We start from the raw sequence: 27953 nt of genomic DNA, 5'->3' as shown, positions 1-27953 counted from the left end.
GGCACCATTAGATGTAGTAGGGAGTTGACCTTTGACCCTTTTCCCCTGGCTGCTGCCTCCTTCCCCAGGTGATGGACCTGCTCCATAAGATGGGTCCTGACACGGTGGTCATCACCAGCTCTGACCTGCCCTCGCGTCTGGGAGACCGCTTCCTTGTGTCCCTGGGCAGCCAGAGGACGTGTAAGTGTGTGTGTGGTCAAGAGTGGGCAAACTAACAATGACAATGAGTAATTGATGTAACTGTCATGGTTTTATATCCCATCTGTGAATCATTGGTGTAACATTTCCTCTTCTTGCATCTCCAGTGATGCCTGATGGTACCAAGTCCACCCAGCGGGTCCGTATGGAGATCCCCAAGGTGGACGCTGTGTTTGTGGGGACAGGGGACCTGTTTGCTGCGATGCTGCTGGCCTGGACTCACCACTACCCCAACGACCTCAAGGTCTGCAGTGTACACTAAAGCCAGTTATAAAACCTAAAGGACTCATTTGGCACAAAAGACTGATTGTAAGGTATAAGGTGAAGTTGCCCCTACCTAGACCATTGGTCACCAACCATTTCTGAGTCAAAATGCAAGTCGAGATCTACTGCTCAGATTTATTTTTAAACATGACTTAAAAAAAGTAAGCCTATGCAACATTAACCAATTTAAAACAGTTCTGTAGCAATGAGGTTTGTGCAGTAGGCTATAGGCCCACTATAGTATCACTGCATATTGGCTACGCTTGAATTGCCCTGCCAAAGTTGTTCTTCTCAGACCATTTTGAAATTGTTTCACAATGTTTGGTATCAGGTACGAAGGTAAGACCCAAGTGCAGACTGTGTGAAGTAACAATGTTTAATGTAACCACAGGGGCAAGGAAACGACAGGTCAAGGCAGGCAGGGGTCGATAATCTAGAGTAGGAGCAAAGGTTCAGGACGGCAGACAGGCTCAGGCAGAGTGATCAGGCGGGCGGTTACAGGGTCAGGACAGGCAAGGGTCAAAAACCAGGAAGACGAGAAAAAGAGAGTCTGGGGAAAAGACAGGCGCTGACAGGACGAACGCTGGTAAGCTTGACAAAACAAGACAAACTGGCAACAGACAACACAGGTATAAATACACAGGGGATAATGGTGAAACGGGCGACACCTGGAGGCGGGTGGAGACAATCACAAGGACAGGTGAAACAAATCAGGGCGTGACAGTTTTGGTATATGATCAAACTGGTAATAGATCATTCGTTATATTCCTTGTGAGGCACAGCTGAGTGAGCATAATCATTAGCATTTTTTTTTTTTACTAGACTGATGGCCTGCGTCTGACGGTCAATCTGAGGGGAGGGAGCAGCGTTGAGGCTGCCTCTTACCTGACTCACCACCCCCCTCTCTCTCTCTCCCTCCGCTCGGAAAAGGGGACCCAGTCTTCCAGCTGATAGCAAAACTCAAGTCGCACTGCATTATTTCTGCCTGATGCACCAATTCATGTTGTTACTCCAATGACCAGACAAGTGAAATATTCTTTGATATTAAAAAAGACACAAGCCACTAATAATAACAATGCAAGCTTATCGAAACACTTTGCTATACTCATTCATTGCAGCTGCAGTGCTGGTCGTAGGGAAGTAGGGAGATCGCACGTTGTGTGACTTATAAAACTGTTGAACAAAGTGTTGACAGTGCTGAATAACAACTTAAACAGGAACTTACTCATAAAAACATCAGCACTTTGCTGTATTTGTTGAGTCTCTAGTCATGGTTTTAAAAGTTTTGAAATCTCACATTACCAACTTTGCTGTGCGTTCGAGGCTTCTTTTTACAGTCTATGGCGCAAGGAAACTGTAGACACGGTGATCTGTGCTATGTGATTGGCTAGCGGTAGACCTATAGGTGCACTTGATTTGCTCTCTGGGCCTGCCGGGTAGGCAGAGTTCTACCTTCAGACACATGAAATTGTTTAAAATGGTAACACTTTGCCTTCCTGGCGCTAGGGCTGCTGAATCAAGTGCACCTACCCCAACAGCATGAAACAAATTTTAAAAAAGAGGAACGCAAGGCTTTATCATTCGATGTTTTACAGAAATGTTTTGGTGATCGACTAGGAATAGCTGGGAGATGGACCAATCGCGATCGACCGGTTGGTGACCACTGCCCTACATGCTGATCTTGAGTCAGTCTTGCATTTCCCCCACTAATGGTGAAGATTGGGGAAGGGGAAGATGATCCGAGATCTAGGGGAAACTTCACCCCTGAGTGTGATAGTAATGGCCCTCCATGGTGCTGCCCATGCTGTCACAGAAGCAATCAATAGAATAGATTGGAGGTGCACCGTCTAGGTTTTATAGCTCTCTCTCTTATAGCTAAAGCTCACCACTGATACTGTCAGAAAGACTTAGAATAATAGTGATATCAATCAGTCAGCTACGTTCCCACCATTCGAACTTCACCTAAAAATTCTCAAGGTAACTTGATAGTTGTGGTATGCTGCCGCTCTTACCAATATTTCAAATATTGTCTGGACCACTGACGGGGTGCTCAGTCCTAGGATTTTAAAACCGCAATTGTAAAAGAAGGATCGGGATGGCAGCTGAATTTCCTTTGAAAGTTTCAACATTGCTTTGACAAACAAGACTCTGTCTTTCTCTCTCTCTCTCTCTCTCTCTGTTAGACTGCATGTGAGAAGACTTTCTCAGTCATGCATCACGTTATCAAGAGGACCATCTCCTATGCTCACGGTAAGACAAAATTAAGCATAATTTTACTCGCTGTAAGAAGTGTTTGTGTGTATACAGTGAGGGAAAAAAGTATTTGATCCCCTGCTGATTTTGTACGTTTGCCCACTGACAAAGAAATGATCAGTCTATAATTTTAATGGTAGGTTTAATTGAACAGTGAGAGACAGAATAACAACAACAAAAAATCCAGAAAACGCATGTCAAAAATGTTATAAATTGATTTGCATTTTAATGAGGGAAATAAGTATTTGACCCCCTCTCAATCTGAAAGATTTCTGGCTCCCAGGTGTCTTTTATACAGGTAACGAACGGGCTGAGATTAGGAGCACACTCTTAAAGGGAGTGCTCCTAATCTCAGCTTGTTACCTGTATAAAAGACACCTGTCCACAGAAGCAATCAATCAATCAGATTCCAAACTCTCCACCATGACCAAGACCAAAGAGCTCTCCAAGGATGTCAGGGACAAGATTGTAGACCTACACAAGGCTGGAATGGGCTACAAGACCATCGCTAAGCAGCTTGGTGAGAAGGTGACAACAGTTGGTGCGATTATTCGCAAATGGAAGAAACACAAAAGAACTGTCAATCTCCCTCGGCCTGGGGCTCCATGCAAGATCTCACCTTGTGGAGTTGCAATGATCATGAGAACAGTGAGGAATCAGCCCAGAACTACATGGGAGGATCTTGTCAATGATCTCAAGGCAGCTGGGACCATAGTTACCAAGAAAACAATTGTTAACGCACTACGCCGTGAAGGACTGAAATCCTGCAGCGCCCGCAAGGTTCCCCTGCTAAAGAAAGCACATATACATGCCCGTCTGAAGTTTGCCAATGAACATCTGAATGATTCAGAGGACAACTGGGTGAAAGTGTTGTGGTCAGATGAGACCAAAATGGAGCTCTTTGGCATCAACTCAACTCGCCGTGTTTGGAGGAGGAGGAATGCTGCCTATGACCCCAAGAACACCATCCCCACCGTCAAACATGGAGGTGGAAACATTACGCTAAGGGGGTGTTTTTCTGCTAAGGGGACAGGACAACTTCACCGCATCAAAGGGACGATGGACGGGGCCATGTACCGTCAAATCTTGGGTGAGAACCTCCTTCCCTCAGCCAGGGCATTGAAAATGGGTCGTGGATGGGTATTCCAGCAAAATGACCCAAAACACACGGCCAAGGCAACAAAGGAGTGGCTCAAGAAGAAGCACATTAAGGTCCTGGAGTGGCCTAGCCAGTCTCCAGACCTTAATCCCATAGAAAATCTGTGGAGGGAGCTGAAGGTTCGAGTTGCCAAACGTCAGCCTCGAAACCTTAATGACTTGGAGAAGATCTGCAAAGAGGATTGGGACAAAATCCCTCCTGAGATGTGTGTAAACCTGGTGGCCAACTACAAGAAATGTCTGACCTCTGTGATTGCCAACAAGGGTTTTGCCACCAAGTACTAAGTCATGTTTTGCAGAGGGGTCAAATACTTATTTCCCTCATTAAAATGCAAATCATTTTATACATTTTTTTACATGCGTTTTTCTGGATGTCTTTGTTGTTATTCTGTCTCTCACTGTTCAAATAAACCTACCATTAAAATTATAGACTGATCATTTCTTTGTCAGTTGGGAAACGTACAAAATCACCAGGGGATCAAATACTTTTTTCCCTCACTGTATGTGCTTGTGTTTAAGATGCTTGAGCGTTCATTTGCTCCTTCTGTCTTTGTTTTTCTCTTTCTCTGGGTTATTCTCTCTCCTCTTTTTCCCCCCTCCATCTTTCTCTCTCTTTCTCTCTTTCAGAGTTAGCAGGGCCTGGCCGAAAACCCAGCCCACCTCAACTGGAGCTGAGAATGGTTCAGAGCAAAGCGGACATCGAGGACCCCGCCATCGTGATGGAGGCTACTGTCCTAACCCTATAGAGCCCCACACCCCATCTCCCCCAACCCCCCACCCCCCGACCCCACCCCTCCACCCGCGCCACAACCGCACAATGTATAGGTGTTGTACATTTTGATCTGTAATGTGACATTGCCTTAGAAATCTCTTACAGAGCACAACATTTCCATATGAGGAGACTTAGCAGGGTATGGATGGACAGACTGGGGGGTGAGCAGAGGAGGGGAAGACCTGAGTGGGCCGGGGTGGGGGGCTACTGCACCTCACACACCTCCCTTTGACAACCTGGTCTCTCTCGGCCTCTCTTCATCTCTCCCACTCCCTCTATGAGCTCGCCTAACCTCTTGGTTTGTCCTGCACACACAGCTTCACAGCCCAGCCCAGGCCTAGACTATTCCAAGGCCAGGCATCACAGGGCTTAGGCCTATTGGAGTTGCAGCACTAGCTAACTACGGTGGCAATGTGGTGGCCCAGGCTAGCTAAGGCCGAGGTTATATCTGGTAGAGGTCGATCGATTATGATTTTTCGACACCGATACCGATTATTGGAGGACCAAAAAAGCCGATACCGATTATTCGGCCGATTTTGTAAACATATATATTTGTAATAAGGACAATTACAACAATACTGAATGAACACTTTTATTTTAACTTAATATAATACATAAATAAAAATCTATTTAGTCTCAAATAAATTATGGTTTAAATTTGGTTTAAATAATGCAAAAACACACTGTTGGAGAAGAAAGTAAAAGTGCAATATGTGCCATGTAAAAAAACATATGTTTAAGTTCCTTGCTCAGAACATGAGAACATATGAAAGCTGGTGGTTCCTTTTAACATGAGTCTTCAATATTAAGTTTTAGGTTGTAGTTATAGGAATTATAGGGCTATTTCTCTCTATACCATTTGTATTTCATATACCTTTGACTATTGGATGTTCTTATAGGCACTATAGTATTGCCAGCCTAATCTCGGGAGTTGATAGGCTTGAAGTCATAAACAGCGCTGTGCTTGAAGCATTGCGAAGAGCTGCTGGAAAACGAAGGAAAGTACTGTTTGAATAAATGCTTACGAGCCTGCTGCTGCCTACCACCGCTCAGTCAGACTGCTCTATGAAATATTAAATCATAGACTTAATTATAACATAATAACACACAGAAATACGAGCCATAGGCCATTAATATGGTCAAATCCGGAAACTATCATTTAGAAAACAAAACGTTTATTCTTTCAGTGAAATACGGAACCGTTCTGTATTTTATCGAACGGGTGGCATCCATAAGTCTAAATATTGCTGTTACATTGCACAACCTTCAGTGTTATGTCATAATTATGTAAAATTCTGGCAAATTAATTACGGTCTTTGTTAGGAAGAAATGGTCTTCACACAGTTCACAACGAGCCAGGCGGCCCAAACTGCTGCATATAGCCTGACTCTGCTTGCACAGAACGCAAGAGAAGTGACACAATTTCCCTTGTTAATATTGCCTACTAACATGAATTTCTTTTAACTAAATATGCAGGTTTAAAAAAATATACTTGTGTATTAATTTTAAGAAAGGCATTGATGTTTATGGTAAGGTACATTGGTGCAACGACAGTGCGTTTTTTGCGAATGCGCTTGTTAAATCATCACCCATTTGGCGAAGTAGGCTGTGATTCGATGATAAATTAACAGGCACCGCATTGATTATATGCAACGCAGGACACGTTAGATAAACTAGTAATATCATCAACCATGTGTAGTTAACTAGTGATTATGTTAAGATTGATGGTTTTTATAAGTTTAATGCTAGCTAGCAACTTACCTTGGCTTCTTGCTGCCCTCGCGTAACAGGTGGTCAGCCTGCCACGCAGTCTCCTCGTGGAGTGCAATGTAATCGGCCATAAATGGCGTCTGAAAAGCACGATTACCGATTGTTATGAAAACTTGAAATCGGCCCTAATTAATCGGCCATGCCGATGAATCGGTCGACCACTAATATCTGGCCTGCAAAAATCTACCGACCAACAATCTGTCAATCAATCAAGCCTTGTGAAATACATGCACAGCTGAGTGCAGAATACTGATCAGGGATAGGATAGAACCTGAGGCACTTATTTCAGTGGAGGAGTGGTGGTTTAGAAACATTTTACCTCATATGTCACAACAGGACAATAGTTTTGGGTATGTTGATTCTTAAATCAATTGTCCATGTTCGGTGCTTAGATCATGATCAGCGTATGATCATTGTAAGCACGTCACTAACTTTGTGGTTCTATGTTTTTGTGTGTTGTTTGTTATTTGTTATTTACAATGTGTGAAATGCTAGAGATCTATCATTTCAACATTTGTTGATGTATGATCCTTGTGTGTTCAAATTTCAATGTTATTGGAATTACCATGCGTATGTCTTTTATGTTGGTCTTAATTGGTTGCAAGGACTAGCAAGGATAATCTACACTGTTAATTTTATACGTGCAAAACATTCATATACTTTTTTATGTATTTGTATATTTACATATCTTGGGCAGATTAATATTGATATGGTTTCTCTGTCTGTGCCAAACTTGTGAAATCAAATTATGTTAGAGAGTGCCGAACTGGCTGTTTCCTGATACAGACATGAAATTGCAATAAAGTTAATATGAATCCTGTTATTTAGCCAACTTGCTGTAAGTTTTCTGTCTGCCCCTGCTTTGTGGGAAATTCTCCATATCTTACGCTCTGTTCTGAAGAATTAACAATGTGGAGAAAGCTGATTTGATCTTTCTGGAGATGCTATGTTACAGGGACTCAAAGTTGAGGAACCAACCATTTCTCGTCAGACAGGGGGGGGGGGGTGTCCGTGTGCAGGACCAATCAGGGGTTAGTTCTGCTCTGACTGACATGTACTTACTCCTCAGCTTTTCATGAAACCAGTGAACTGTTTAATCTATGTTCCCAACTGTGCGTTACTGTACATTTGTGTGTTTGCGTGTGTGTGTGTGAGAGTATGTACGTGTATGTAAGTGTATATTTCCTGTAATGGGGTTTGGGGGTTTTAGGGGAGGGTGTGGGGTGGGGTGTGGTGGGGTGGGGGGAAACTAGTTTAAAAAAGAAAAAAAAGAAGAGAAGCAATGACTTATCATCCAGAAACTAGCCTTTCCGGTGCTCTCATAGGAATAACCCAGCTGCTGACTAAGTCAGTGGTGGTGAGGTTTGTTGGCTGTGCCAGCTTTTGAACCCAAATACTGTATGTGGTCATTGAACTCCAAAACGGAAGCACCTAAAACTGCCATTGAGTGGTCCGAGTGTGTACTTTGAGCAGGAGCTTTGGGGAGTTGGATGGTCGAGGCTGTCTGTGTCTTCTGGCAAGATATATATGTTGGTCTGAAGTGGGTTGCCTTGCAAAATGGAGTCTGGTCACATAACCAAATCTTCAGCTCTCCCAGTGTTCTGTGGGAAACCATGGAAACAGTTTGAACATATTGACTGTTGTTGCAGCAATGTTTTAGCACATTCCCTGGGGGAAACGTAGTGGGATAGTTCACAGTGGATTACAAAATATATGTTATTTATACATATATATATATATATATATATATATATATATACTATATATACTATATATAAATATGTCGTGGTCAGTGGAATATGTATGTACTGTGGATCATGAATCTGTGCCAAAAATATGGCCAATTTCTGAAACATATATTTGAGGGCACTGCCTTGAATCAGATGGGACATTCCGGAATCTCTTCTTCCCTAATATTCAGCCAATAGCACGTGGCTCGATTGCAGTAGTGATGAAAAAAAATTAGGTTAAGGATGATTGTTGACATGCTGTGCAACATTTTGTGTCTTGGTCTTAGAACAAGTGAGAAAAAATGCCCACCCCTACATGTTTCTTTGTTTGGACCACTGTGTTTGCTGTAGTGTTGACTCTCTCCTAAAATAGTCCCTTGGCAAAGTATCATAACATGTACTCTTGCCATATGTATACAAGAAACAGTAGGCAACACTAGAACATTAACCATGATGTCAGTACAGAAAGGGAGATCTTTGACTAATGCAGCATTCGTAACCAAGTGGGAGGTGGGAATTTACAAGTTGTGAAGTCGTAAATACTAGTTGGTTGCAATTACCTGCTTTGAACTCGTCGATTGACTAATGGCCAACAAGCTGCGAAAACCATAAACTAAAAGTACAGCAGTCACACTTGTAAACAAATTATAGTGTTCAAAAACGATATTAATACATTTTTTATAAATAATGTTTGTTGAATTTAACTGCCGGAAATGCAGTTTCGAGGTTATGTCCTTAGTAGATGATGTCAGCATGTAGGAGAAAGGGGAGCTCAGGATGGTGAACGAGTGTCCCACAAGTAATTACCAATTGGAGGGCCGTTCAAGTGGATTTTCCCCAGGTGTATGTGGTAAATTCCCACTTCTCACTTGGTTACGAACAAAGCATTAAGCGTAACTGAATGCCCCCTACTACCCCCTGCCTTTGTAACTGTATCTGTCCCTTAGTGGTTTTAACAGTGACCAGTCTATGCTTGGCTCTTCCTTTTGTTCTTATGTTGAAGATTTTCTTTTTACATTTTCTTTTCTCAATGGGCAAACAATGAAATGTATTAACTGTTTGGTAAAGTTTTTAGTGCTTCGTTTTTTGAGCCTGAATATTTTATAACATGTTACAATGAAGATTGTAGTGTACAAATCCACATTTATAATATATAATATGTATGTTATGATGCAATAAAAATAAAGTAATGATTATATTATATCCACCTGCTTTTTTTCTGTAAGTAAATGAGTATCAACACACTGCCAAAGGAAGGGGCCGGTCATGGAAGTCCATAGTTGGCTAAAACTGAAAGTACGTAAAAAATGTGGCATATAAAAATTACATGCAAAAATATCTATATTGTACATTCAATATCTACCTGCAATGTCGGGTAACTATCTTTCCTGGTAACATATCCCATACGATGCTTGTCATGTACATAAGTCAATGCATGCCTATCAGGGGACACTTTACTACAAGCAACGAAGAATGAATATTAGTTTCCTCCAATACAGCAGACAAACAAAGGTTGACAATTTCATTGAATTCATGAACATGACACTAGTAGGGTGCTTGCCGAAAACCGTATTCTGTATATCTATATGGCATGGTCAATGAATGATCATACTCACATATGCTGTCTACCTATACTCAACTGAACACAGGTATACCAGTTTGCACAGAGTTAGAATACCTAAGAGGATACCTATAGCCAGTGCTTGACATGGGCTTAAATAGGTGCCGGTACTCATTTTGGGTGCTGGTACTGTTTATATTTAGGTGCAGGAGCTCCACAATACTTTTGAGCTAATATTATATAAGAGGAACAGGAGCTCAAGCAGGTGAGCTCCTTAGCACCGGTGAGGTCCTGCCCAAGTCAAGCATTGCTTAAACACCTACTTTCTGGAGGGTCATCAATACTGTCTGCTGAAAGCTGCATCCCCTCTCACTGCATGGGGCTGTCAATTAATGATCATAAATGTTTCATGAGTGTATACTTCAGTTATTATAAGACACAAAACGCATAAACAGCTTGTGGAGAACATTTAAAATCTGAAAATGTTGCCATGGAAACCCATAAAATGACATAACTCTTGTGGTCACCCTTGACTGAACTGGCAAAAAGTATGTATGATCTGAAGGAATTCACAGGTTCATGGTAGAGTAGGAAAAAACCCTAACATATTCAGGATGAAAAGAGGCACAGGGACATCTACCTGCATTACAATTCAGTCACAGGTGTTGGGAGAAAAATGGGACATAATGGGAATGCTGGCTTGTTATCAGAGAGGAAGAGGCAAAGCGAGAGTGTATACTCTCTGCCAACGAGGTCGATGAGAGAGTCGAATTTGGTCAACAACAAAAAACAATGAATTTGCTACGTGAGGCTTATTTCAACCAACATAAGTTTGGTCATGGTTAGGTTGTTACGAATACACTGATATAATTGGATGCGCGTAGCATTTCGGCAGAAAAAACAACAACGTTATATCCGAGTTGCGTCTATGGAGTTGTGACCGTTGTGCACACGCGTATCTGGCCTCTCATTGGCTAGAATGGTCCCACCTGATCTCGCCACCTCCCGGCTGCCTTCCATCTTTGAGGACATGTATTTCCATTGTTAGAGCGGTCACTCGATTATCTTGAAAATATAATAGATTATCTTTATTGTCATGCATTGTTTCCAGGGGGACACATTTTGTGGGTGGATAGACAGGAAGTTGCATATTTCACAGAAGGATGTAGCTAGCTAGAAGTTAGTTTGCTCAAAGATAAACCTTTATGTTGAAAAATAAATACGTCTATGGCTCTGGGGTGCAAAGACACCAATGTTGTTTCAGTGTTGAGTTGAAAACCAACGCGTTGGACCTGTTTGGTAACGTTAATCGTCGTCAGGATCCAGAAATCAGGTAACTTTAGCTAGCTAAAATGCTATCCAAGTTAGCAGGGGTGTAAATCATCTTTACGTCGATTCTGTTGCAAAACGTTTACTCAGACGGAAAACGTAAACCAGAGTTTCTATTGGACAAATAATGGTAGGTCCCTCCTCGTTTCATTCAGTTTGTTTCTGTTTGGTGTTTAAACGGTTTTCGTAATGAATACACCCCTGCTTAACTAGATAGCTAAAACCACTGCAGTAGCCAGCTAACATGCCACCTAATTTAACATATCACGGCGTAGCAGTCTGGACTCAGACAGAATGTATTGGCACAGACAGCCTTCGTGGGTTGGGAGTTGTGACCACAGTATGTGAGCCGAGTGTGCCCAACTTGACTGGAGCGCAGAACGAGTTTCCCCAAGGCTGGAACTTCGGCCTTCTCCAGTAGCGTTCACTTCATGAGCTCACGCCTCGATCACACTGACAGTGTTTGCATTTTGGTAGCAGAAGTACATTAATTTCAAATGGAACGCTGCGTTTGCCTTGCAGAGGCAGTTGTAGTACGTTCAGTATGGCGCATACATTGGATTTATTGAATATATGCATCAAACTGTATGTGTAGACGGCTTGACAATGGTAGTAGAAGCTGAATGTTCTTTTGTTGCACACATCCAGATGATAGTGCATACCATTTTGCACAACAACACTGTTGGTGTGCCTGCCCATCAAGCATTTGTAGGCTACTTTTTTTGTATTTATTTAATGACATTTTTTTGTAGGCTACTTGTGTGCTACTCATGCCACAGCATGAGTCATAATATCCATAAAACCTAGCGGTCAAACAGGAAATGGTTCCAATCATTTTTCCACCATTCACTTTTCACATAAGGGATTTTAGAAACACTTAAAATAAAGACTGTTTTGTGTAGGCTTACCTTGGCCTGATGTTTTGCACAAGACAGTTCTCATCTCCTAACTCCACTGCTGCCTCCGCCGCATTGTTCTCAACACCAATATGCTGGTTAACTTTGCTATTAGGCACATAGCAACATGGTCTAGGAAAAGGCGCCAATGCAACAGCACACTGATGTTTCAGAACCGCGGACAGTGACCGTTATCCAATGTGGGAGAATGTGCATTTGTTATAAAATAATATCATTTTTATTAGTGTCGCACCATTGTTCTTACATAATATAAAATAGCCCAGTGGTTAGAGTGTTGGGCCAGTAACCGAAAGGTTGCTGGATTGAATCCCCGAGCTGACAAGGTAAAAATCTGTCGTTCTGCCTCTGAGCAAGGCAGTTAACCCCCTGAAGAGTTAAGAAAATATTTACCAAATAAACAAAAGTAAAAAAATAACACAATACAATAACAAGGCTATATACAGGGGGTCCCGATACCAAGTCAATGTGCGGGGGTACAGGATAGTCAAGGTAATTTGTAGGTAATTTGTAGGTAGTGGTGAAGTGACTATGCATAGATAATAAACACCAAGTAGGAGCAGTGTACAAAACAAATGGGGGGGAGGGGGGCATCAATGTAAATAGTCCAGTGGCCATTTGATTAATTGTTCAGCAGTCTTATGCTTTGTGGGTAGAAGCTGTTAAGGAGCCTTTTGGTCCTAGACTTGGCGCTCCGGTACTGCTTGCCATGAGGTAGCAGAGAAAACAGTCTATGACTTGGGTAACTGGAGTCTCTGACAATTTTTTGGTATTTCCTCAGACACCGCCTATTATATAGGTCCTGGATGGCAGGAAGCTTGGCTCCGGTAATGTACTGGGCCGTACACACTACCCTCTGTAGCGCCTTATGGTCAGATGCCGAGTAGTTGCCATACCAGGCGGTGATGCAACCGGTCAAGATGCTCTCGATGGTGCAGCTGTAGAACTTTTTGAGGATCTGGGGACCCATGCCAAATCTTTTCAGTCTCCTGAGGGGGAAAAGGTGTTACCGTGCCCTCTTCACCACTGTCTTGGTATGTTTGGACCACGATAGTTCGACTGGCTCCACTACAGCCCCATCGATGTTAATGGTGGCCTGTTCGGCCCGCCTTTTCCTGTAGTCCACGATCAGCTCCTTTGTCTTGCTCACATTGAGGGAGAGGTTGTTGTCCTGGAACCACACCGCACCGAGAGGGTGTTCTCCGCTGCTGGCCTGCACTCCAGGCACCATCTCATGAGCTTGAAGCCACAGACTCAGACTGTAGACTGAGCCTAATAAGTAATTTATAGTTTAATTTAATTTTAAGTAATTCACAGTCTAAATGCACAATATATAGACTGATTTAATACAACATGTTTAAATGCCGAGCGCTTAATGTTCCTGCCAACCTAGTGTGTCGCACTCGCAAATGCTTCACAATTGATTTTTTTGTAGGCTTTAACCTTGAAATAATTGAAATAACAGGCTCAACTCAATTCACATATTATGGTTATGACCAAGTTCGAGTTAACGTTAGAGAGAAACTAGATAGCTAGCAGAAGTTAGCCTAGCTAGCTGTGACTTTCAGTTAACATTTACATTTACGTCATTTAGCAGACACTCTTATCCAGAGCGACTTACAAGTAGGTGCATTCACCTTATGATATCAAAGCTGTCATTCACATGAAAATTGGACTGTGTTTGCTAACTATTTTGCTAACTAAAGTCAGTTTAAATATGCATGTGGAATTAACCAACAGGTATTTATGTTTATAATACGCTCCCACGTGTGAATGAATTAGACCAGCTAATGTCAGTCAACCACTAGCCCTTGACCATGACTCAGTTCCATTACATGTCACATAAGAGTAAAGGCATCTTCTGTAGGGGGAGTTTTGTTAAGAGCCCCGAAGCTCAATCTGAACATTAACACATTTTCAACAAACAAGGTTAAATTGATACAAACTTTGATCTATTTAGGGCGTAAATCGTTATTTTCTTTTGGCCGGTTGTTTTTAGGTATTGGGACGATCAGCGAAACAGCTTCAGGAATGGTAATGCGAGCTGGTCTGCGCATGCCTGAAGTGGACCACCAGTTTTGAGTCCAAGATCGGATAGTGCTGTGGGGCCTGATCACCTCCGTGAAAGCACTGTAACAAAGCGTTTTTAAAGCGTTTAGCAACGGAAAGTTAAAATGTGCATCTTATCAGATCAATTCAGGCACTCCCTGTTTCCATCTGTTTTCTTCCATTTGGTGACTAATGAATGCGACCCAGGCCCTTCGTCATGGCTGGACCCATCACAGCAGCTGAGCTTCTCCACCCAACCCCCCCATACATATGGATGGAAATGAGAGGTGACTTATCCAGGGTACTGCTGCAAGAGCACTAATCAGTGCTAATCTGTTCTGGACCAGATTAGAGCCACGTTATCCAACATCTCTCCTTTTCCTCTCTGTACAAAGGAGAGGCTCCTTCTGTGTTCCGTCTGTTTTAACACTTTTAAACCAGTGTGTCTTGGTGGTTGTTCTCGTCTCGCGGCGATCTGGTACGAAGCCGTCGCCGACTAGCTCTTACGTTTCTCACTTGAGTTGCTTTCCTGTTGCGCCGATGGACACTCCCTCCTCATCCTCCTCTTTTCCTTGGGACTTAGCGTTCATGCTGTCATCATCATCATTTATCTTGTCTCCTATGGGGATTAACATAAGCATGAGTCTCAGGCACCGTGGACACTGACTCCCCTTTGTCCTCCTCTTAAAACGCTTTGGAGATTTTTATCTCTTTTTTTTCCCGTGATCCTTTTTTTTCTCCTGGGGGGGAAGGTAATCAAGGAGGGGGGCGAAGATGCTGAACCAGGGGGCTGTGATGCTCTTTACAGGGCTCTGTGGGGCACTGGTGGTGCTGGCGATCGCCTACTATACCTACTGGTAAGTCCTGTTGAGGGAGCAGTGAAGGACCGCGTCAGAACTTTATAAGAACTTTATAGACATGAATGGTTCCGCTTCCACAGTGAGTCCGTTCGTTGACTCCAACTGCTTGAGGCTGTGTGCAACCACAAACTATAATCTAAAATCTCTTGTACTACCTGACACTGGTTTTTGGGAGTGTAGACTGGGCTTGGTTGGTTGTTGTCTCGGAAGCACTTTAAATTAAGTTGACTTCTGTGGGTTTGTCTTGTTATTTGTTCTGGAGTGGCTCGGGTCCTTCTGCTGCTGGACATCTTGGCCGAGTTTAGCCCATTTTGGCCTTTGGAAGGCCAATGGAGGCCAGACTGTTTTTCCCTGTTAATCAGTTTAGCCCTGAGTGGCTATTGCTAATCTCTGCCACGTCCCACGTCCAATCAGGCCTTTTGTGTGTGTGTGTGTGTGTGTGTGTGTGTGTGTGTGTGTGTGTGTGTGTGTGTGTGTGTGTGTGTGTGTACCCTTGCGTACTTGGTAGCCTGCTAAATGGCTTTAACCTGGTACATAATCAATGGCAATTTACATCCTTTGCATGCCTTGTAGGCTAGGCCAGGGGTTGTACATCTTTTCTATTTCAAGACTCACTGAAATGCTTACACAAATATTTGGGGACCCCTACAGCGGAAATCACATTGTGAAATGTTATTTTTATAAGTGTCAATGTGTTAATGCCTACATACATACTAAATGTAAGATGTTTTAGCCTTACTGCTGTTATTTTGAATTTGTAGTTTTATCTACTGAAAACTGTCTGAGGCCCCCTAGTTGAGAAACAGTGGACTTCTTAGGAAATGTTTGGGTAAATCATCAAATTATCATCAAATAACACGGACACACCAGTTGGTTTCAAACTAATAGACAAGCAGCCTATACAAGCACCATGCCCATAGAAAGCAAGATATGAGTTGAGAGACATCTGAACATCCCCAAAAAACCTCTAGGCCTGGGTATAGACTTTTATTTGTAATTATTATCATTTTTTTTTACACGTGTTCTATTTCTTCCACTCAATTTCATTCAGTAATTAGAATAGTGTGTGTGGAGGGGAGAAGAACGCAGGACACAGTCTCCCCCACCGCCCTTATACCTGGGGGGGAAATTCTGGCTGAACTTTTTTAACCTCTTTGTGTGTGTGTGTCTCACTCGGTTCGTTGTCCCAGTATTGAGGCCAGCCATTCGTCTGAGGGGGATCAGGTGATAGCAGACTCTCCCCTCCCTCTCCCCCCCAAACACACCCGCTCCACCAGGCAGGCTGGGGGAGCGTCTCCCTCTCTTGTTTTGTCTCGCTCTCCCTTTTCTTTCCTGTGTGGGGACAAGTTTCCCACTCTGCTAATGGACGGCCTTGTGAGATGTCATTAGTCTCTTAGGCAAGACTCCAAAGTTCACTCATGTTTACTGAGGAGGGCTGGTGTTTCTCGCGCTCTCTTTCCCACTATTTGTAATTCTCACTCTGTTCCTGACTGTGGGCGAAGCTAGGGCTTCACACTTTGACAAAACTACTAGCTCTCTCTTCCAGAACAAGGTTAGTGGTATTTCTGCTGCTTTCCCAGGGGTTATTGGCGGGAATGGGATGTTATTTATGAATATTGACCTCGTTGAGACGATGGAGCCATTTTTTCCTTAGTAATACCGTGTTAAAACTCAGAATCACCTGTTTGACTGTGAACTGATGCTCCTACTGTAGAGAAATAGGCTACACCGGTAGTTTCAATGGAGATCAACTGCATTTTAACCATGCATGCTATTATCTGCTCGCAGGTGCCAGACGCACTGTAGCAACTGCTTGTATTATTAGACCGCTTGCAGAGTTGACTTAGCGTGGGTGCACCTTTTGACGTTTGACTGCCGTGGTTGTTTGGTGAAGGAAGCAGTCCAAGGCATTGCAACCTGATGTCAATGTGGGACAAACCTGAAGTTTGATTAGCCTATGCCAAAAGATCAGTATCCGTAGAGAATGTCACCCTTGTGGAAGTCTGCTTGATTCTTGAGCTTCGGATAAGGTCGTTTTCTGTCCCTCTTCAGTGCTATCTGCATGAAACGGCCTTCATTTAATGGGCCATTTAAAACATGGGTCCTACAGACCTACACCACACCCTGTTATGCCTTGGCTTTATGGCATCCATCACAACTCCTCAGGGCAGTGAAGTTAGAATAGAATTTTGAAGTATTTAGAAAGTGTATTGGGAAATCATAGTCAACCCACAGAGAAATATGCACACGCGTCACTGTGCTTGCTCAACAGTATAGCTTCCTTCCTCACAAGTCCTTACCGACCCTTGATCTCGGATCCTCTACTTCTCAAACACAAGTGACCCGCACTTGACTACACTGTGGACTACGCTGTTGAAAAGATAGCAGTTCGATAGCACAGAGACGTTTCAAGCTCTAAACTCATTCCACAGTGACCCCAGTTGTTGAGCAGAGTGCAGCTGCAGATCCGGGTCACGGCACCACTACTGTCCTCTTGACCGTGTCTTAGCCAACTATAGAAAACCTAGCAGTTCAATAGCTTGAAATGTCTCCACCCACGCTAAGTAGTGAGGTTATGAATCCAACTCCGTTACACACACACACACACACACACACACACACACACACACAGAGGATGGTGAGTGTTTGTTCAGCGGGACCATGTTAATGTTCTCTCATCCCTCTGTTCCCTCAGTTCCCACAGCCCTCAGTTCCCACAGCCCTCAGTTCCCACAGCCCTCAGTTCCCACAGCCCTCAGTTCCCACAGCCCTCAGTTCCCACAGCCCTCATGTTCCCACAGCCCTATGTTCCCTCAGTTCCCACAGCCCTATGTTCCCTCAGTTCCCACAGCCCTATGTTCCCTCAGTTCCCACAGCCCTATGTTCCCTCAGTTCCCACAGCCCTATGTTCCCTCAGTTCCCACAGCCCTATGTTCCCTCAGTTCCCACAGCCCTATGTTCCCACAGCCCTATGTTCCCACAGCCCTATGTTCCCACAGCCCTATGTTCCCACAGCCCTATGTTCCCACAGCCCTATGGTCCCTCAGTCCTATGGTCCCACAGCCCTATGGTCCCTCAGTTCCCACAGCCCTATGGTCGCTCAGTTCCCACAGCCCTATGGTCGCTCAGTTCCCACAGCCCTATGGTCGCTCAGTTCCCACAGCCCTATGGTCGCTCAGTTCCCACAGCCCTATGGTCCCTCAGTTCCCACAGCCCTATGGTCCCTCAGTTCCCACAGCCCTATGGTCCCTCAGTTCCCACAGCCCTATGGTCCCTCAGTTCCCACAGCCCTATGGTCCCTCAGTTCCCACAGCCCTATGGTCCCTCAGTTCCCACAGCCCTATGGTCCCTCAGTTCCCACAGCCCTATGGTCCCTCAGTTCCCACAGCCCTATGGTCCCTCTGTTCCCACAGCCCTATGGTCCCTCTGTTCCCACAGCCCTATGTTCCCTCAGTTCCCACAGCCCTCTGTTCCCTCTGTTCCCTCAGTTCCCACAGCCCTCTGTTCCCTCAGTTCCCACAGCCCTCTGTTCCCTCTGTTCCCTCAGTTCCCACAGCCCTCTGTTCCCTCTGTTCCCTCAGTTCCCACAGCCCTCTGTTCCTTCAGTTCCTACAGCCCTCTGTTCCTTCAGTTCCTACAGCCCTATATGTTCAAATTACTTGAGTAGATGCTGAGATACATACATACATACATACATACATCTCAGAAAATGCCTTTTGGGCTGCTGGAATATTGACAAAAGGTCAAGGTCATAGTGATTTAAACAGTTCAGTAGGTTCCATATATACTCTCACATTTGTGTAGATGCTGAAATACTCAGCATGTTCTACATTTATAACAATAAGCATTGGTGCCAATTTTGATTGAAATTGGTCCAGTGGGTACTGAGGGACCACAGGGCTGGAGGGACCACAGGGCTGGAGGGAACATAGGGCGGACCCCTGATCAGATGCTTGAGGTCACTCAAGTCCACGCTCTGTGAGTGGGACCTCCTATAGAGTTGGTACAGCAGGCCTGTAGCACGCACGCACACACACACAGCCATTGGTTTGACTCTTTGTTTCTAGGATATTGATTTGACAAAAACAGTGTGACTTTGACTTAATGCTCATTCTGTTATTAGGCCACTGTGTAGTTATCAGTGTTTTAGGATGGGTTCAGTATAGCTTTGGAAAGTAGCCTATTTTATTCCTGAGACTGGACATAGGAATTGGGGCACAGTAGATGAAATCTAGTGGATACAGTATTACTAATTCTGTAGTATTACTAATGATCGTAACATGTGGGAGGGAGTGGAGTGGTGCAGGCCTGCTGTTTGAGGGTGTGTGTGGGGTCTAGAGTTAGCAAAGAGGACATACCAGAATCCCAGAGATGCTGAATGGGGCCAATGTTGCCAATTTAGAGCCGTTGTTGCTATATTTAGCAAGTTTTGAAACTGCTCCAGAGACCGTTACTGTTAAAAGAGCCTAGCAACAAATGCAGCTACTTATCAGGCTGCCTTGGAGAGTTTTGATAGCATTTGGCGACTTTTCCCACTCAATTCTGGGAGTATCTATCTGCAACAGAAGTCACAGCAAGAGCGCACAAACTGTTAACACTTTGTGACAACTGCTGATGTAAAAAGGGCTGTATAAAATATATTAGATTGATAGATTGACAGGCACAGAAGCAAGGGGAGAGGGTGTGCGGCGGGAGAAGGGGTGAAAACGCTACCTTGGGGATCGCAGCTGTGCTGCAGCAAGGCAAGTTTGTGCCTTGCTGCACAAACGTTGAAAACAAAAGTTGTCAAAACACTGAATTGGGCTAGTTTAGGAGTTGGACACCTGGTGTGGGTGTCTGTGTGTGTGTGAAAAAGAGAGCGTGTTGCTGACCGTGTTCCAACGAGGTGAAAGGGCGTGTGTGTGTGTGTGTGTGTGTGTGTGTGTGTGTGTGTGTGTGTGTGTGTGTGTGTGTGTGTGTGTGTGTGTGTGCGGACATGTACATATCAGTGAGAGGGAGGTTATGTGCAACGCCATTTGGGTGAAAAGGAGTTTATTTTTGTGGGCAAGCTGTGTTTTTAGCCTGATACTTTCCTATTTTATATTGGGGAAATATAAATGGAAATGAATCACAGAAACTGAATCACAGAAACTAACTGGTTGTCTGCTGAACTTCTCAGAATTAACCTGCTCTTTCTTTCCTTTTTTTGTCACAGTTCTCTGAATAATTCAGTTCTATGTTGTTTGCAGTTTTTTTTCTTTTTGCGGCCATTTGGTGCAAGTTAGATTCTGTTTTGGGAAAGAGTTAAGATTGTTCAGATCTTCCCGTCTTTAAACTGGGACGGCAGGGTAACCTAGTGGTTAGAGTGTTGGGCCAGTGACCGAAAGGTTACTGGATCGCATCCCCGAGCTGACAAGTTAAAAATCTGTCGTTCTGCCCCTGAACAAGGCAGTTAACCCACTGTTGTAAATAAGAATGTGTTCTTCACTGACTTGCCGAGTTAAATAACTGATTGTGAATAGTTTGTAATGGGGTTCTTCTCTGTCCCACAGGTCTGTGGTATTGGCTGACGGGCCGTGCAAACGGGGCTTGTGAAGGGATTCCACCGTGGTAAGTTGCACTGGAATTTCAGAAAATGATCTCTCTTCCACTATTAACCCAGCCTCATCGAAGGGGTCAGGAGTTTTCCCTGACCGTGTGACCTGACTAGGAAAACTTTGGGTCCTCGTCATAGCCAATAAGGCTCAGACTTATTCCTGGTCAGATCTGTTAGTCAGGTGAAACTCCTTGCCCTCATATTCATAAACATTCTCTTTTAAAGGGTAGGATGCATTCGTTTTTACTCACCGAAGTAACAACAGTGTTGTCAAATACTTAGTTACTGTAGTCACGATCAAAGTCATGTTTTTTTTTAACATATTTATGAACTTATTTTGGATATCTTCAGAACTACCCACAATGCACTATTTCTCAACATCATATGGAGAACCGGTGCAAGCTGGTGGCATTTTCCACAGAATTAAACGGAAATGCATTTTTTCTTTATGGTGTTCTCCCCCAGGTCGGCCGTAGTGTGTTGGTAGCCCTGCTAGCCCCCAGACAGCCCTGGCCATGGGGCTGATAGCGTACATCAAGAGCCTGTTCATCCTTCAGCTGCTCGTTGGCTTTGTGTTTGTGGTCAGCGGCCTCATCATCAACTTCATTCAGCTCTGCACCTGCGTCCTATGGCCCATCGACAGGCAGCTCTACAGAAAGATCAACACCCGCCTCTCCTACTCCCTCTGGAGCCGTGAGTCACACTCGTAGTCTTGAGTCGTGTGTGTATTTGTTTGTGTGTCTGGGGGGGGCTAGGCTCGAAAAAGAGCAGCACATTCTGGCTGTTGTCCCAAAAGAAACCAGTCTTAAATGCAGTGCAAACTCCACCCACATGTTGTACTGGTTTTGGTGTTTCCCTCGATCCCTCTAGTTGCTGTGTTGTGTGCATTCCTCTCTCATGCGGTCTGTGTGTGGGGCGGCCGGTGAACAATGGGCACAATGGATTTTGGTCATTGTAGTTAATTACCACGTTTTCTGAACTAGGTTGAATATTTGTCTATTGAAAACTACGACTCCCTACAGCATCCCACAGTTCTTGATTTGATGTCTTTCGTGCTTGATAGGATTTCTCTCTTGAGAAATGCCCTTTGAGCTCACAAAAAAACAAAATGGAATTTGAGTAATTGAGCCAACTTCGGTTGGACCAACTATAATCAGAAAACATAAAAATGATTTGGTTTGTCGTTGATGGTGTTCTTAATAATCATGAGCAGACTTAGGATGGACTGGTTGATGCGCAGATAGTACTCTGTGGCTGCACCACGGCATGCTTGGAGTGTGTGTGTGGTGGTTGCACTGTTCTTCACTGAGTTTACACAGATTTTTACAGGAATTGAGACTGATGTAATGTAGTTCATTGCGACGGTTCGTTGCGACTGGTTACATGCTGACCAGACCGCTCCCATTGCATGCGCGAGCGTTGCAAAATAAATGTACACGTTATTGTTATTGCACCCACTCTGCCCACGCACGTCTGCGTAGCCAGGCGCTAAAATAGAACTTGGTTCTATTTGTGACACTTGATGCGCTGCAAGTCCCGCCTCTCCCATCTCCTCATTGGTTTTTAGGAGCATATACCCACGTGGGTGATTGAAAGACGAACTAAGGTTCACAGTCCAGTCCAGTTGGTGGTGGTAATGTGCCTTAAAGTTGGTTGCCAACCACCATATAAAGTCAGAAGAAGAAGCCTGAAGGAGGAGAGATTACTAGAAACAAACTCAGTTTACCCTTTTATCTGTGGATTAATTGTCGGGGGGAGAACCTTGTGCATTTCAGGTAAAATAACAACCCAATGTTTATATCCCAGGACAAAATAGCTAGCAACAGAAAGCTAGCTAGCTAAATTGCCATAAATGTTTGCTTATAGACAAGTCACCAAATTAATATAGTTGGTTTTGATATTTCAACCTGCGTTTCCTGATTGCGTCTGGTGTGGGGGGACAAAATTGACACCAGTTTGGGTCATTGTGGGTGGGTGGGTCATTGTGACGGAGTTTACACCGGTTCGTTGTTAACTCTCTGCTGGCACTCTCTGTCCTGTAGAGCTGGTGATGCTGCTGGAGTGGTGGTCAGGTACAGAATGCACCATATTCACAGACCAGGCCACGGTGGACAAATTTGGCAAGGAGCACGTCATCATCATCCTCAACCACAACTACGAGATCGACTTCCTCTGCGGCTGGACCATGTGTGAACGCTACGGCGTGCTTGGAGTGAGTACGTGATAGAGGGGATGTGTTTAGCTGCCTATATCTACTGTTTATGAAAATATCATGTTTGGTAGGTTGGCTGAACAAAGTCGTTTCGCCTTGTCTTCTCAGGCTTCAAAGGTCTTGGCCAAGTACGAACTGCTGAAGGTGCCTCTGATTGGCTGGACCTGGTACTTCCTGGAGATTGTCTTCTGTAAGAGGAAGTGGGAGGAGGACAGAGACACCGTGTTCAATGGCCTGACCCAGCTAAAGGATTACCCTGAGTTTATGTGGGTGAGTAGGACGACAAACCGACAACACAATGACGTTTGCCCCTCTCCCTTTGACCATCAGCCTGTCTCTGTATGGAGTTGTACCCTGGGGCGTGTTCATTAGGCATCAAACAGATGAAAAATGCCCATTTCTGTTTACCATTGAATAATGTTTTCCACTGAGTGCCCAAATAAACACGCCCCAGATTCGTTGGCGGGTACGTGCACACAATTTAAGCCAGTAATCTGACAAACTCTCATGGGGGAAAATGCGAGGGAAGAGAGGGTCTGAGGGGAGGAATCAAAGAAATACAACTGAGATTCTGTGTGTATGTTGTTTGTACATGTGTACGTGTTACTGTGGACAGTGTTGCCAGAGAGGCACATCAGGGTGTGTCTGAGGTAGTTCACCTCTGTTGGCGTTCCTACCTTCTGTTGTTTCCAGTGGGACACGTAGGGATTACAAGGTCATGAGCTTAGTGTGTTAAGTGTTTACCGCTCCAAAGACATCAACAGGGTCACTTCCAAAGACATCAACAGTGTGCGCGTGTGTCGACTTCTCTCTCTTTCTTCAGTTCCTCTTGTACTGTGAAGGCACCCGTTTCACACCGAAGAAGCATGAGATCAGTATGGAGGTAGCAGAGAGTAAAGGTCTACCAAAACTCAAATACCATCTACTGCCCAGAACCAAAGGCTTCACCACAACACTGAGCTGTCTCAAAGGCACAGGTGGGACACAAGCACACACAAGCACGTGCACACACACACACACATTTGCTGCATCACACTTATGGTCGCACTCTTTCCTTTCTCAGTATCTGCTGTGTACGACGTGACACTAAATTTCAGAGACAAGAAGGTCCCAACACTGCTGGGAATCGTCAGTGGGAAGAAGTACATGGCGGATATGAATATCACGTAGGTGGCGCCTATCCCTCTCCCACAAACAAAGGCAGTGCACTGGTCCTAACAGTTACCTATGGGTCCTTTGACCTGCTGACTTACTGTATCACCAGTACAGTGACTTGCTGCCCTTTAGTAGCGTTGTACTGAATTGACAGTTCCCCTTCTTCCTGTATAGGCGGTACCCAGTGGAGGAAATCCCAGAGGATGAGAAGGAGTGTGCAACCTGGCTTCACAAGCTCTACCAGCGGAAGGTGCCGGAAACTCACCTTTCCGTCCCATTTCTTTACCCTTTCTAGCCATAAGTCAATGACTCTCTCCACTAATTAAATATTGACAACATTCTCTCTTTCTTCCTTTCTCTTTCTGTAGGATGCACTGCAGGAGCACTACGAGAAGGAGGGCAGTTTCCCCGGTCCCGCTATCAAGCCCCCCCGTCGGCTGTGGACGCTGCTCAACTTCCTCTTCTGGGCCACCCTGCTTCTCACCCCCCTCCTAAACTTCGCCTGTGGGGTGTTTGTCAGCGGCTCTCCCGTCCTTATCGTCGTCTTCTTGATCTTCTGCATCATCGGTGCGGATGCCACCCATTTAGCCTGCGCTTAGCCTACTGCTTTTTCCAAGTTCTTATGTCGTTAGGACCTGCCTATACTAAATAATCTCATTTTGACTCGTTATTGGCTGGTTTCCCGAACACAGAATAAGCCTAGTCCTAGACTAAAAAGCTATTTCAATAGAGATTCTCCATGAAGCATGGATTTTATTCCAGGACTAGGGCTCCCGTGAGGCGCAGTGGTCTAAGGCACTGCATCTCAGTGCAAGAGGCGCCACTACAGTTCCTGGTTCGAATCCAGGCTGTATCACATCCGGCCGTGATTGGGAGTCCCATAGGGCGGCACACAATTGGCCCAGCGTCGTCCGGGTTTGGCCGGGTAGGCCGTCATTGTAAATAAGAATTTGTTCTTAACTGACTTGCCTAGTTAAATAAAGGTTAAATAAATAAATATTTAAAAAATATTAAATTATTCTGCTCTAAATGTATAGTTTCATATAGCATTGCTCTAGACTACCTTTTTCCACTGGTGGGACTTTTTCAGTTGATAGCACCAGCACAAGATTTGGACGCACCAATTTCTTCGCAACTGAGCGCCGGTTAATGACTTGACCTGTGGTTTTGCATTCCATACAGAACAAGGCTGATAATAACTAGCCATCTTTTAAATTATGTAAGCGCCCCTGCGGAAATCAAATGAGCATAAAAAAAATTCCCATCTAAGTCAATCTCTCTGCTTAAGTTAGTTATCTGTTGTTTTTGCATGGGCTGCTCAAGCCACCGCATCCTCCGATGTCGGCCTTCTGCATTTGGGGTGGAAGGTGGCAGAGCTACAGCTGTGTTTGTCAGACCAGGAGACATCCTGAAAATCAGTCTTCTCACGAAAACCTTTGTAGTGTCGGAACGGTTTGCGGTACAAACTAATATGACCCCTCTATGGAAAGATATCTCTCACAAACACATACAGGATTCCCACAAGCCTCACAAGCCTCGTCTGAAGGTAGACAGACCGATACGAGTAAAAAAAAAAAAATTATGGGAAAATATATGGAAGTACTTTAGTGCCAAAAAAGGGGTTAAATACAGGTAAAAATAATAAGAATTTGTCTCTTCAAAACATATCTCCTTTTGATGTATTTTTGGACTGTCTGTTGTGCCATGTATGAATATGTTATTCAATACGTTAATACGGGCTAATAGCAGTAAGACCAAATTCAATTTTTCATGAAATAATTACTATATATATTTTTTATATTTACAGGAGACCTAAAATTCTAAATCAAATTGCTAACCCAGCCCTGGGCCCTTTGACCTAAGGGTTTTTTAACCTGACTATCATATTCACATTGATTGTTTGTTGAGGGGGGGGAAAAAACGATCCTTTGCGCAATCTCTAAAAAGGTGCTATTGTTAGCGATTTTGAACAGTGTCACTCTACAGTTGTAGGGCCCTATAAAATCAGTTTTATCTTTTCGTAAAATCTGTTTTCCAGATTCTATCTTTGCAGTCAACATTTTAATTGGGGACGTTTTTTGGGAAATACTTTAGAAATGTTAATTCAAACAGCGCATGATGACTGAATGTGAGTGTTTTGGTCACAGTGTTGAGCCCTGTATAGTATTTATATGTGATTACCTACTCCTGTATCTGCACTTTGTTAATTTGTATTATACCTCCGTTTTTTTGTCTTCTTCTTTCTTTCTACTATTATTGACAAATCTCTCTGTCTCTCTCTCCACAGCCTCCATAGCAGTGCGCCGCCTGATCAGTGTATCTGAGGTGAACAAAACCGGCTCTACTTACGGCAAAATGGAGGGCAAAAAGGAAAACTAGAACTCTTTATGGCAGTCACGTTACGGTCCCTCTACTGTCAACGCTCGGTGTCTGAGCGGTTGTTGCGGTCCCCGCACAGACAGACCCTGTGCAGCCATCCTCCTTCAAAAATAAGTTACAACTCAGCAGGAGGGTGGGGGGTATAACTGAATAAACTTTTTAGACGTAAGTTAAAATATAAATTATGATTGTGACACAGAACAAAATTTTTCATGGAATTGTTGCATTTGACTCCCTGTGAATGCATCCTTCCAGTGAGAGGGGGGTGACAGACAGCAGGACTGAATGGTAGATACCAGAGGGTGTATCTCTCTAGCACCAAACACTCCCTGCACCCCAGCTTGAGGCCCCCTGTTGGTCTTCTCCGCACAGCATTGTGGTTCACCTCAGCCACATGCTCCAGAACTTTCCTGTTTCAGCGGTACCACTTCCTCCAACATGCACCCCACTTCCTGCCACAGCAGCCCACCCTAAAGAAGTGCTCTCCACCTATCAAAGATTCACATTTTCTGCTTCAGTATATCTGACTGGGCCAGCCCAACACCAGTCCTACGTCCCTCTGTAGTTTCAGCAAGGGGCTTTACTGTCTGGAGAAGATAGATTCCCAGCATGCTTTAGCTCCCCACCCTTACCCCGATGAAGGTTGGGTGTGGAGGTGAAGGAATCTTAACACCTCTGAGCACATCCTGTTATTTGTTCGTCTGTTTCTTAATGAAACTTGTGCTGAATCCTGACACAAACGAGATTGAGCATGCTGCTACTCCTCCCGTCCTTCCCAGAAAAGCACAGACGTGATGGCCAACCCCGCACCAATAAAATGCAGTATTTAATGTTACTTTAAAGCCAGGTTTGGGCCTGAGCTGATTTCTGAATTGCTTGTAGATTCCATAAATACTGATTGTTATAAACAATAAAACAATTATAATTTGGTTTCCATTGAATATGCAAAAGTGATTGAATGGTGGGATTACATTTATTTCCCTACAGTATGCCGGAGTGAATTGTTCAGAGGGTTTTGAAGAGCATTTTTTTGGCAATGGTAGGTCAACATCTAACTAACACAAATTAATTGTAAAATAGTTAGGCCTACCATCCCACCACACCCCGTCCCCTGTCTATTCGACCCCATTAGTGTATGCAATATAAAATCCGTAACCACAGTTTGAATGCCTTTAGGCCCATCATAAGGGGACACAAAGCTAGTATAGCAGTCGTCCAGTGACCAAGAGCTGAGGACTCGTCTGAGGACAACACCATCACTAACACTGGCTGTCCCTACCATCCAATTCGGCTGCCAGCAGAATAGATTCATGCTTTTACGAAGAGCAGGTGAGTGCCCCACAGGCCATTTGCAGAGTGGATTTCCCATATCCATGATTGGATTTTACAGCATTTTATAAGAAAAAAAAGCATAACACTTTGTACATGGCCAGTTATTGGCATTTTAAAATGCTTTACCCCTCCCACCCCCTAAAATTATCCCAATAATATATTATTAAAAAGTAGGCCTACATGGCCCATATTATCAGACGGGCGTGTTATTATAGCAATAAGATTGATCACCTACAGTGTATAAAACTGATGAAGCATAGTGGCTATATATAGATGGCTAAAGCTTGGGGTTAACCATCTGCATTAATACCCCACTGGTCTAATAATTAGATCAGACTAGATTATCTTTTTGCTAGTTAGCCAGGTATGTATTGATGAGCCCAGTATGGGGCAGTTGGACAGTGGAGGAAGCAAAGCTGTTGATACTACTGCTTCATCTGCT

General features: G+C 44.1%; 2 protein-coding genes across 6 annotated transcripts in view; both read left to right on the top strand.

Annotated features, from left to right (window-relative positions):
* LOC106574311 (pyridoxal kinase-like) overlaps positions 1–9348 on the top strand; it is a 30154-nt gene extending 20806 nt beyond the window's left edge. For both annotated transcript variants that reach the window (XM_014150145.3, XM_014150144.3), the window contains 4 exons: positions 69–180; positions 306–442; positions 2646–2712; positions 4501–9348. In XM_014150145.3, the coding sequence (XP_014005620.1) occupies positions 69–180; positions 306–442; positions 2646–2712; positions 4501–4619 (435 nt within the window). In that variant the 3' untranslated portion in view covers positions 4620–9348. The remainder of the gene's footprint in view (positions 1–68; positions 181–305; positions 443–2645; positions 2713–4500) is intronic.
* Positions 9349–10826: 1478 nt separating this feature from the next.
* Positions 10827–27120, top strand: LOC106574312 (1-acyl-sn-glycerol-3-phosphate acyltransferase gamma). 4 transcript variants are annotated; one of them, XM_014150146.3, is made up of 10 exons: positions 10827–11039; positions 20390–20447; positions 20899–21126; positions 22476–22645; positions 22754–22915; positions 23469–23622; positions 23709–23811; positions 23975–24050; positions 24169–24367; positions 26088–27120. In XM_014150146.3, the coding sequence occupies exons 3-10, from the start codon at positions 20949–20951 to the stop codon at positions 26177–26179; spliced, it is 1134 nt and encodes a 377-aa protein (XP_014005621.1). In that variant the 5' UTR covers positions 10827–11039; positions 20390–20447; positions 20899–20948; the 3' UTR covers positions 26180–27120. The 4 variants fall into 4 exon arrangements, with proteins under 4 accessions (XP_014005621.1, XP_014005624.1, XP_014005623.1 ...); XM_014150149.3 differs by having other exon boundaries at positions 10886–11165; XM_014150148.3 differs by lacking the exon at positions 10827–11039 and adding an exon at positions 14835–14855.
* Positions 27121–27953: the final 833 nt, after the last annotated feature.

The sequence above is a fragment of the Salmo salar genome, chromosome 16 (assembly GCF_965601325.2).
Source record: "Salmo salar chromosome 16, fSalSal1, whole genome shotgun sequence".
NCBI classification, from domain to species: Eukaryota; Metazoa; Chordata; class Actinopteri; order Salmoniformes; family Salmonidae; genus Salmo; species Salmo salar.
The sequence above is the reverse complement of the archived record's forward strand: the minus strand, read 5'-3'. Positions and strand labels throughout refer to the sequence as shown.